Raw genomic sequence first — 12,233 nt, 5'->3', positions numbered from 1 at the left:
TCATAGAACACATTTCATCGTAGTGGTTGATGCCTTGTTCAAGGGCATTTCAGCGGTGGTAATTTTAACGTGTCGGACGGCTGGTTCGAAGTTCGAACTGGGAACCTATCTGATGGCCAGATAATTAGCAATGGGGCATTCTGCCTATCAGGGACATGACTAGATTGCTTATTAAGGGCAGACAATCGGTGATTAAGCAGTCAGCTGGGCACCTGTTGAATTTAGGCTACTGTACACTTCTAAATTCACACTCAACTGTGTGTGTCTTTTTGTTGTAACTTGTAAGTACTGTTTTGTTGTTTAATTTAGTTCAACTATGTCAACTAGGTGTTTGTTTTGGTAACTGATTGTCTTCCCTATTTGCATGACCATAAATGGCCAGGCAAACTGTGATTTGTTGTGGACAAGAATCTACCATTACGAATCTATTTGTACGTCTCTAAATGTTATGATGAATTGAACAAGGTGGACCCTCTTGTAAACAAGTGTAGTGCTTTATTGGGTCGTCCACTCTCACTGTTAATAGTTTTAGTTGTATTCAAAACCAGGCAAACCAAAGAAATAAGAGGGGCCAGAGTGTTAACAGAACCAGCACACATGTACCACACATCTGTTGTGCCATCAGCTGCTGCCTGCTTGAAGCGGTAAGATATTCAGAATAATCATTTGGAAAAATCAAACACAAAAACAAATCCAGCTCAATATAATTAATTTAACCTTACTTTATAGCGACCAGTCAGCAGCACACACTGCTGGTAGGGACAGGATCCAGTCAGCAAGGCTCACTGGCGGAATGGTCCCACCAGGAGCTGCAGCCAGTACCCCTACCAGCCCACCAGCCAGGGGATCCAGTCAGCAGCCAGCAAACATGAGAGCTAGGGGAGAAGAACCCAGAAATGAGGAGCATGAGTCATTTGCACAAACTGGGTTAAATGTGCTCCCTGGTCTAGATCTGAGGCAGTATGATGATGACCATTTTGTCCAGTTTGTGGTCGATAGCCTGCGCCGACTTCCCCTGCAGAAGAGAAGAGAGGTGCAGCTGGCCATAGCCAACATCCTCCATACTGCCAGTGCCAAGTTAGAAGCAGAGGGCGGTTATGTATTGCGGTTATGGAGTTATGTATTGTGGTGTTTCACTTGCATTGCTGCAGGGTATAGAGGGTATGCGCATGCATAAAGTGAATGGCAAATCGAGTGGCAAATCGAGTGGAAAAGTGAGTTTAATGCTGCTTAACGTCCTTTAATGCAATCAGATAGGAACTCGGTAGGTGTTCCTGCATAACGTCTGGGTATGATGATGATGATGATGTCATGCGCATACCCTCTATTGCACATTGAAAAATAAACGTTATGGAAAGCAACATTTTCATTGGTCATGTTTTAATTCTATTGTATTTTCTTAATTGATTTATCTCATATTGTCTTCAGATGTTTCTTGATGTTAGGTCACACCAATAATTAAAGTGGCACTATGTTAAAAAAAAAAAAAAGTTAACAAAATGTAATTTTGTCCAATCTGTATGGTATAGGAGTATAGGCCTATGTGAATACAATATGACTTGGTGGTTCTATTTCGTCTCCCTGCTCTTCTATTGAGACAATTAGATCGCATCAAAGGTCATGTCTCACCTCATCCAGAGGCATGCCTTGGAGACAACTTGGGGGGGGGGCAATTCTGCTGCAGGCTTCATCCGCCTTCCATGTCATTGAATGCTCCCCGAAAGTCAGCCGTCATTCTCTGCCTGGTCCACTTAGAACTCACAAGCTCAGAGGAGAAGAACAATGAAAGATAAATGAAATGAGGCTAATGGGTACTTGGGTAGGTGAGAGAATCCAACATAGTAGTTCTGCCACTGTGCCAGTGGCATGGGCTGGTGAGTTGAACTTCATGAAGGTGCCTCTCACAGACAAAATCTCTTCACCCATGCCAAATTGCTCACAACACTAACTGGGCCAAGAGCATCTGAAGAAGTTGTGGAGGATGATGGTTTGTCTCAAAATCTTCTCTGCATTTGGAGCTGTGCCCTAATTATTTATTTGATCTGAACTTTCTGGCCAATATTCAGTTATTCAGTTAATTGGAATTGGCAAGTTCAAAACATTACCTTTTATTGTTCTGTTCCATTTCAATGTTGCTATTCTGGCTACTATCCACTAGATGTCACTCTTAGGCTTTTTTAAAACAAAAACTAAGCTTGTGATTGTTCAATTCTGTTTTTGTAATGTTTCTAGATGTGATTGGTGACTTGATATGTGGAATGCACTCAATGCAGACTGAAATCTGAAGTATGGGTTAATACTGCGGTGCACAGGGCAGCCTCAAAAGCTGTCTATAGACCCACCCAGTGTAGATTGAGAATCATTAACCAAGTCTCCATCTTATCTACAATCTTTCTATATAAGTGATACGCTTGATAATAAAGATAAAGTCGATAAACAAGCTCTGAACATTTGACTACAGTAAATGAGAGACTGCACAGCTTGGCCAATGAGGAATTGCACTCTTGCATCATTTACCGCCTTAAATGTGTGTCCGTATCAGGCCTATGTCATTAAGATTCTCACCCAGAAATATGACTACCATGTGCAAGAATGTACTGTATTTTCATGTTATATCACTAATTTGATACACATGGTACACTCAGGAAAGAGGGCTGTAAATCTGATAAGGAATAATGGGGATGTTTGCGGTATGGGCTATTTACAGTAACACATGCCATCCTGCCAACAAAAAGCAGGAAAATGTCGGGAAAGTGCTGGAATTTGCTTATTTTTGTGCATGCTTGAAATGCAAAGAAGAGTAGAATGAAAACAAGCTGATGTGGTTTGTGGAACTAGAAGATATGTCAACTATGTTGTTCTCTTGCCATGGATAATCAGGAATAATCAGGTAGGCTATTTCACTTTTGTTTGAAGATTTTGTTTATACTGCAATCCTGTTATTTGCAAATCTATATATTCATATTTTCTTATTTACAAATTATGTTCTATTAATGTTTTTAATGTTATATATAGAAGCCTCGTATAAGACCTTTGGGCTTCTTGCCTCCTCTGGCACTTTTCTTTTTTATATTCGGTGCTGTTTTTTTGTAGCTATATTGTTTTTATATTTTGTCCTAAATAAATCAAATCAAGCTGACAAAAAAATAACCTATACTTTGGACACTTCTGATGGTACCTGCAGTGAACTTTCACTTTGTTTGTACATGCATTGCCAGTGTGCCAATGTGAATTCAGTGTGACACATTCATTACTATGATTATCTCCTGTCACATCTGGAACAGGTGAATATGAATCCAGCTCACAGCATCTAGGCCTATACTACCACATTCCAGATTGGCGTTATTATCATGTCATCGGGCATGGCTAATTACATGATAACAGAGTGGGTGGAGACTGAAGATAAGGAGAGGGGGTGAGGATTGTGAGTTCAGAGACTCCTCCTCACTCACTGTGAGCCTTTCTCGTGTGTTTGTCTTTTTCCTCTTCACCCTCATACCTCGATCAGTGGTGGAGAGCTTTGGGTCACACTGGAACAGAGGACATGCACAAACCCACAAAGGTATTTCTTATTCTAAACAATGAAGCAAGAGACGTAATAGTGCTGCTAACAAGGGTAGGCCTATAGACTAGACACACAGTGCCTGGGGTTGGGTGTGCGGCAAGGAGAGGCGTGGGTGGTGGTGGTGGGGGCCACTGTTATCACCCGTGGCTTTTCAGCACGTGCTGAACTCTGCACGTATAGGCTAAAGCGTTGCTGGATGGAGAGCATGCAGGTAGACGGGGCAATTGAGGTCCCGGATCCCCCCGACGCACTGACCGACAAAGAGTTCCAGATCATCAATCTCACCTGGACCGAAGTCTACAAAAATGCCGATAATGTCGGTGTGGCCGTACTTATCAGGTAGGCTATTTCTTTCCTTTCGTCTCTAGGGAATATTTTGACAGCAGCACAGCTAGAGTAGACCGAGCAGCGCAATTTATTTACTCACCTTTCTTTAACCTCCAGGAAAATACACAATGGTTCACATGCAGGCGACACACGAATACATCTTAACGGGGAGAATGTTTCATTGGATCCCTTTCATGTTTTATCACCTCACCTTTTCATGGTAGTCACTGTCACTAGTCATGTCTACTCATTCATATCCGCAGGATATTGGATTCCCATCAGCAACAGCTGCCACCACTACCAGCATGTGAGCAAAAAACAAAACAAAAACAAAAAAACGTTCGGGTTCCCTCATTATGTTTAACTCTGCAACTTAAATCATCCTATAATTGCAGTTTCTGCAAGCTGTTTTTCTTTTTTTCTTTTTGTTTGTTGTTACATAACAAATCCTCATATTCTCACTATGACAACATGATATTAATCATCGTCTTATGAATCTACCACTTGAATGTGCAGAAGGCTTACATAGGCTATCACTTTAATTACTTCTCTATGTACATTTGTGGAAGTAGCTAACATTATGAGCAACAAGTCTGTATTTGTAGATTAAATGCAGTTTTAGTTGTATTTAGTAGGCTATATTTATTTATTTTGTTTTTTGTCCTGAGCACTGGCTGAGTCTTGAGCCCAGGGCTTTGAGGCCTCAATAGAGATCATCATCACAAATGTACTGTGATGAAGATGATGCTTTCTTGATCCCATGAAATGATATGTTCTCACTCTAGCCAAAGGAATGCAGCATCATTTTTATTTATCACTCATGTAATTCTCACTGCTCCTCCTTTCCACCCAAGAAGCAAATGCCAAACAATTTAATCCATCTTACTCTTTTCAGGCATATTTGGCACTAAAAGTCGTCCCTCCCTTAAATGGGAGGTCATGTTTCGCATACCTATAGAGGACTAGATGACACCAGAGAGAGATATCTCCATACTGGTGAAACCTCAAACCAAACCTCCCCTCTCTTGTTTACTGGACCAAAGACTGAGAGCCCCTTAGGGACAGCTTTTTAGGGGCGCTCTCCCCTCCTATGTCCTGCGTCTGCATGTAAACACAAACATTGTCCCAACACAAACATTAAATGCCATTGATAATGAATGGCCAGTTTTACGTCATTGTCCCAACACAAACATTAAATGCCATTGATCATGAATGGCCAGTTTTGAGTGTTTGTCCCAACACAAACATTAAATGCCATTGATAATGAATGGCCAGTTTTACGTCATTGTCCCAACACAAACATTAAATGCCATTGATAATGAATGGCCAGTTTTGATTGAAGACGGAGGTGAGGACGGTAATTGTGATTGGCTGGAATGAGATGATGTGTGATGTATGATGGTAAGAGCGCCCCTCACTTCACACGGGTGTGATTTTTATAAACTTTTCAGCTTTTTATGTAATTCGTTTGAGCAACAATTGTATCTACTAGGTATCTACCCATTCAAATATATGAACACCAAATGATGTACAGTGTAGGTATAGCGATGTAATAGATCCTATTATTGATGTATGTATTTTGAGGTGTAATCAGTCTGGTGCCAGAGGCACTTGCCCGTGGGGTGCATACATTGATTAGACATACCAACAGTCCTACAGTCATTAGTCCGACAACACCGTCACTCCCTAAAACTAACCTATGCTGCGGGTTTAAAATCACCCGTGGCTCCAAGGAATCCAGGGTGATTTTACGACCTACGGTTCAAGAGTTATAAGGCGAAATGTAAAGTGAGCTGTTATAGCGCCACCATGAAGCCGACTGATGTAATTATTTATTACATTAAGTTTAATAATTATTATGAACCTCCCCTCCAAGTGTTGTGACTGTAGCTCCGACGGTTTCTGAGAGAAAAATACTTGATATGAGTTTGCACATTTTCCCATGTAAGTGGATGGGTAATTTTAATGCACTAATACATTAATTATTAATCAATAATTTGTTAAAGTGAAAAAAGGGCTTTGTTAAGACCTCCGTGAAATTATGGTCAATGCCTGTGTGAAAAGTTGGAGCGATTGGTGCAGGCAGTGATGAGCTACGACAGTGTTTCAGACACTCAGACATTGAGTGAATTATAGTATGATGATGATGATTATGCACAACTCTTCAGTAAATTATTTGGACATTTGAACTGATATTAGTCACTCCTGTAAAACCAAGAAGCAACTTGGCAGACTGGCAAAAGTCAGTTATCTGAATCAGTAGCTACTTGTAGGACGTTTTTGGTATGCAAGGTCTTTGGAGTGTGACTGACATGTACGGCATGATACAGCACATGACCCCACATCCAGTCAATTTGTTCAGGTGCTCTTTTATGATTGAGGGGGTGAATGTTGAGAGCAAGGTTAACAATAGAAAAAAGGTACTTGCACTCTTTTTTTTTACAGTCAAAATGTATGACTGTGATAACAGCTTGTGAGACTAGATTTACACCGCCTATTCAGGTTCCTGTGACCGCACAATGAAACGTAGATGCAGTACAGAATGTTATAACTAAATGTGTCTGCATTAATTTCCTTTGTACTGACTTCTGTGCATTCACATTCTTTCCATGCTGCAGATAATTGAGGTCAATGAATAGGCAGAACCATTACAATAATCAAAGCCTCATCATATCATATCAACCAACGCTGCAAACCACAGAAGCGTCTTGTGCAACTTTCTGTGAACTGCTCTTGAGCCAGTCTCCAAGAACAGAAAGGGGAGGATTAAGAGCCCAATGAATATGTAAAATACTAATGAGGCTATTTATATGCAACCACAAGTCATGCAATTACTGTATGAAAGGAGAGAGATTAAACAACACAGTTCCTCAGTGCTTAGCTGTGAATATTGGAATCCGGCATTGCATTCTTATCTTGATAGCATGACCAATACGTTACATTTTTCCCGTATCTTTTTGGATTTTAGGACCTTTTTGAGGTGTCCCAACTTATTCAGAAAATCGCTGTGTTCTGTAACATGGTCATCATTGATTTTCCCATGTTTTTTGCAGCACTAGCAGCGGGGCTCCAAGGATAGTCATGTCGGTTTTCCTCAGCACTGGTCTCAAACAACATATCTGAAACTACTGGACAGATAACTGTTATTTTCCCCTACTGATTTGGTGACCCCATTGCCTTTCCTCTAATGCCAGAATTAATCTAAAAAATACTGACTGGAATTTGCTGTGCACCTTCATACTCCCCCAGTGACCTGTACTGATTTTGGTGACTCGATCATTTCCTCTAGTGCCATCATTATGCCAAAACTTCCAATTACACACAATTGGAAGTTAGATTGCCATGAAACTTTATACTCTGGAGGACAAAACCTACCTTGCATGAAACCATGACTTTCCTCTCTTGTTAAAACCCACAGACACACTTAACCACTTTCACTTCCAAAATGCTTCAGAAACAACAAGCAACATTAGCGCCTATCTACAACACGTTGCAACCTGGCGACTTTTCGCTACTGTTGTGTGACACTCTTGTATGACTAAATGGGCCATTGATTTATGAAAAGAAAATGGAGATACAAGGTTTCTGCCAGACAGCGACAGACAGTGACAATCTGGTGTCAGCAGCTGTGCACACATGAAAGAATGCACATCTTATCAGCCCCACCAATTTCTCTGTTTTTTATGCCTCTGAGTAACATCACTCTCGGACCAAAACCACAAAAAAATTCACAGAACACACAGGAATATAAAAAAAACACTTGCTGCCCCACACCCTCCATGCACAGACCACCCGCCACCAAAGTTAAGAGGAGAAGACCACCTTGTTCCACACTCCTCTGCTTTCTGACGTAAACTGACAGATGAAGCTTTAACAGGAGGCAATCTTCACCTTAAAGAGATGACTCAGGCCATGTGCTCTAGGGCTAATGTAAACATATTGACTTATTTCATGCAAGTTTTTCTACTGGTGAGACAGAAACAAGACATCTGGAGTAGATAAAAAGCAGCTCATTGCATTGGCTCTGTCTCTGTTTGCAGTCTCTGCTGACTATTAGGATTCCTCTATGTTCATTCTGTTCATTCTTTACATCTGTATAACTGTACATCTGATCTGAGGGTTAAACAAGGACATCTTCTTGTTATTGTTCCTAGAAAAAGAACACTGTAAGCCGCGATGAAAAGAGCAATGTCAATAATATGAACAGCTTAGGGAACAAATACATCATTCTTAATAACAGTAATATATCTACAGTATATTAATTATAAGTGCCATTCGCAGCATTCTTCAATAAGAGTCAGGCATCTGTTGACCGACTAAACTTAATGTGTTGTATGACATTGCCAGGGGCACTTTAAGTAGCAGACACACTTCCACCTCCAGTGAAGTGATAGTGAAGGAACCAGTCAGTGAAATAGTTACACAAGAGTTTGTTTTATAGTGTATCTAGAAGCCAACATAATAAAAGCTGTTGCGCTCAGAGATCAACACATTGCCACACATTGCCAGTTGTACACAATCAAAACTAAATTGCAAATGAGCACTTCTCAGAGGGATCCACCAGACGGGGTTAGTTAGCCAAGGGCTAGGGCTGTGTAAGCCGTGGGTTGTGGCAAAACGGTTGGAAATCTAGCTCTTCTGAAATCGACGTGGCTTTTGGAATGTTTTGTTTAGCCGCGTGTGTCCTACCCCTGCCCTGCATACCCTCCGTAAGTGTGTGTTTGTGCGTGCAGCTGCATGCACCAGGTGTGGGCCCAATGACAGTATCTCTATATACTTGACTTGTGCGTGCGTGCGTGTGTGCGCATTATGGTTCTACCATAAGTTAAGTTGTAGAAACACAGTTTCCTCACACACTTTCATGGTTCTTGGCAGCTCCAACCCCAGCCAGCCCGGTGGAGGCATGCACTATGCGGAGCATGTCTTTCTAGTTTGTCACATTTCTGGCTGTTGGAGAAGATTTTATCTCATGTTGAATTTGAAATGTATTGCAGTGGCATAAATCTGCAATGGCTACTTTAATGTTTAATGATTTTTGCAAAGTAAATCATGAAAACCTTTGGCAATATATCTCTTTGATTGTTGTTTATTAGAAATGATCTGAAGAATTAGTATAAAACAAAATTTGAGCACTGCAGTTAACATTGATTTGCTTTGCTGCTCTACTGCATCATTAGAAAATGATTCAAATGATTATCATAATTTTAACTTATTTACATGCACATGTTAAATAGTCATGGTTGTACCATTTTCAACATAGTTTCCCTATTATGGCTGCGCAATTGTGTATGACATGACATTTTCACTGCAACACCATGGTACGGAAAAATATGAATGTTACACCTGAAATTAGTAAAACATTGGTTCCAGGGGAAGTGCTGGAAGATGCTAGAGTGGCTGTCACAGTCTCCTGACTTGGACACCATTGAAAATCTCTCATGGAATTTGAAGATGGTGGCTGCAAGCCCTTAAGAAGTGCACCTGTACTCACTTCTCCCACTTGTCGTCCTCTGCCTGCAGGCTCTTTGTGAACTATCCCTCTGCCAAGCAATACTTCAGTAAATTTAAGCACATAGAGGACATGGAAGAGATGAAGCAGAGTGACCAGCTCAGGAAGCATGCTCGTAGGGTGATGACCAGCCTGAACACACTGGTGGAGAATCTCGGTGATGCAGAGAAACTGCTCTCAATTCTCAAGATGTTGGGCAAGGCCCACGCACTCCGACACAAGGTGGACCCTGTGTACTTCAAGGTAGAAAGCAACACACATACACACACACACACACACACACACGCGTGCACACATGCACGCACGCACGCATGCACACACACATACACACACACACTAGTGCTGGAAGATTTTTGCTCAAATGCGAATCTCGATTTTCCTCCACAAGAATTGAGATCACGATTCTCACACGATTCTAATTTTTTCCATGAAAATATTTATTTTAAAAACAAACAAAAACACAAGAGTAACTAAAATGAATTGGACAGCCAACTAGTGCTGCATGATTCTTCACAAAATGAGATTGCATACTGTAGGTGTCTGAATCTAGATCTCGATCTTTTTTCAATTAATTGTGCAGCACTAACACACACACACACACACACACACACACACACACACACACACACACACACACACACACACACACACACTTATTATATTATTAATAATAAAAACTTAGGCATGATTTTTACATTGTTGTACAATGTATTGTATTGGTACAACAATAAAGTTGTACTAAAACATGGGACATGTTCCAAGCTGTTACATCATTACGCATTCAACGCTCTGTCTCTCTCTCTCCCCCTCCCTCCATTTATCCATCTTTATCCAGTATCTGGCTGGCGTGATACTGGAGGTCCTGGCAGAAGCGTACCCTGATGTTGTGACTGCAGAGGTCGGTACTGCATGGAGCAAACTTCTGGGTGCGGTCTACTATCATCTCTCATGTGTCTACAGGGAAGTGGGTTATACGCGACCGCCCAGCTCAGCCAAGTGAAGCCTTCAGTCTGTTCCTCAAGGAGCCAGGCTCAGCTCCATGATGAGATGAAATGACGGAGGGGGCAGACATCATTTTTATATAGTAAAACAATATGTACATAAAACATAAACTTAGGGGGCAGAATTTTCTGAGGGTGCCAGGCCCCCACTGGCACCCCTGTGGTGCCGGGCCTGCAAGGAGCCACATTGAGAACTGCGCAGACCAAGACACGGCTACTGTTTTGGCCTTCTAGCTTCATAGGGAGGGCCTGATGTACCCACTGCCAGAGGGAAACAGATGATATACCTGTATGTCCTCGTTTACACTCAGGATCTGACCTATGCCCCATCTAGACACCAGTGTTCGACATGTGCTTAACCCAAGGAGGTGGTTTGTGTATGAGTGCGTGCGCGTGCGTGCGTGGCGTGCGTGTGTACATGTTCATGTGTATATGTAAGCCCAAGGTGTGTGTATGGTATGCGATGTGCACACACACGTGCGTGCGCGCGCGCGTGTGTGTGTGTGTGTGTGCGTGCGTGCGGATGTACAATGTGCATATGTTTGTGCGTGCGTGTTTAAATACAATTCATTTTGTTACTGAGTAATGTACGTATTCCTGAGATTATACTGATAATGGACTACATATCATTAGAAGGCTAAGCATTAGTTATATTCCATTAGCTTTCACTTATATGATACCCCACACAAGAGGAAACATTACCAAGGAGATGGACAAATCCAAAGAACATGCAAACATCATTAACCTAACTGGACTCGACTTGTTGGACTATAACATTTAACTGGGTTGTGCCTTTTACAGATGTGTATAATGTTGAATCTGATAACACATGGCCTTTATTTCATTGTTATTCATTTCATGTGATGTTTTGTTGTGTTACTTATGGCCAAACCTGCCCTGTTCTTGTTCTTGCCCTGTTCTTTTTTTCCCCTACATCTTACATTTTACATCCACCTCTTCCTCAGTCACCACAGAATGAAATCATAAGCATAAATACCTTGTCTTGTGAGGTAGAATAAAACATATATATGTTTTAGGTTTCATTAGGTTTAATCGTGCCATAAAAACAATTCTGTTGAAGTATGTAAGTGTTGTAAATAGATAATGTTGCCATTCATTTACAATGTTGGCATTTAGCAGATACCGGTACTCTCATAGTGACTTATAAAGTGCAATATCAGAGTAAATGGCAGGAACTTAAAGCGCCACTATATAACTTTTTTTAGTGAATACATTTTAATTTTGTCCAATCTGTATGATAGAGTTCAGTATGTTAATACAATATAACTTAAACAATTGGGATGGTTGTATTTAGTCTCCCTGCTCTTCTGATGAGACTGTTAGATTGTGTCAAAGGTCATGCATGCATCTGATACGAAGTTTGACCTAATTGTCGAGATTCAATTTATCCCCCGAGCAAACAGACAGGATCAACGATAAAAATGTCAGCACTTAGGCTGGAAACTGGGTTCAAATCCGGGGTAGAAGAGGAAAGTTACATATTGCATGTATCTTCAGTGATTTCACTTAATTCAAATATCACTTTTCTTTTTCTTTTTTTGTGATAATCCTCCCTACTATAGAGTGTGCTGACCATATAAGGATTCCTCCCTGTCCCCAGTTCACCCCTGGGGTAAAAAAAAAGCGTAGGTTTCGTTTTTGGCTAGAGCGCCTATCCTTCATCCAATCAGGATAGAGAGGGGCCTTCCTCCAATCATCATCGAGCAGAGGCGGGCCTTGGTGTGTGTGCTGTTGGCCTGTTGCGCATCCCCCGACTGTAGAGTGTGTGCATGTGCACATCTTATTACCGGGGCGGACAGGTTTTTTCCAA

At 41.3% G+C, this 12,233-nt stretch overlaps 1 protein-coding gene and 1 long non-coding RNA gene across 2 annotated transcripts; both read left to right on the top strand.

The window, feature by feature from the left end:
- The first annotated feature begins 156 nt into the window (after positions 1-156).
- On the top strand, positions 157-1,361 carry LOC306936513. The gene is made up of 3 exons (XR_013791502.1): positions 157-281; positions 549-644; positions 730-1,361. It is a non-coding gene; the product is annotated as an uncharacterized lncRNA (long non-coding RNA).
- Positions 1,362-3,668: 2,307 nt separating this feature from the next.
- On the top strand, positions 3,669-11,641 carry LOC306936510 (cytoglobin-1-like). Its single transcript, XM_079520050.1, has 3 exons — positions 3,669-3,904; positions 9,413-9,644; positions 10,237-11,641. Exons 1-3 carry the CDS (start codon positions 3,762-3,764, stop codon positions 10,399-10,401), a joined length of 540 nt encoding a protein of 179 aa, XP_079376176.1. The 5' UTR covers positions 3,669-3,761; the 3' UTR covers positions 10,402-11,641.
- The last annotated feature ends 592 nt before the right edge of the window (positions 11,642-12,233 follow it).

The sequence above is a fragment of the Electrona antarctica genome (genome assembly GCF_951216825.1).
Source record: "Electrona antarctica genome assembly, chromosome: 14".
NCBI lineage: Eukaryota > Metazoa > Chordata > Actinopteri > Myctophiformes > Myctophidae > Electrona > Electrona antarctica.
Note: the sequence above shows the minus strand (reverse complement) of the source record. Positions and strands in the feature narration are given on the sequence as shown.

Bases quoted from the DNA above. Each gene is read 5' to 3' on its own strand.
- LOC306936510 (XM_079520050.1), top strand. From the start codon at position 3,762: ATGGAGAGCATGCAGGTAGACGGGGCAATTGAGGTCCCGGATCCCCCC. The intron at 3,905-9,412 runs GTAGGCTATTTC...CTCTGCCTGCAG, and splicing joins GGTGTGGCCGTACTTATCAG to GCTCTTTGTGAACTATCCCT. The intron at 9,645-10,236 runs GTAGAAAGCAAC...ATCTTTATCCAG, and splicing joins TGGACCCTGTGTACTTCAAG to TATCTGGCTGGCGTGATACT.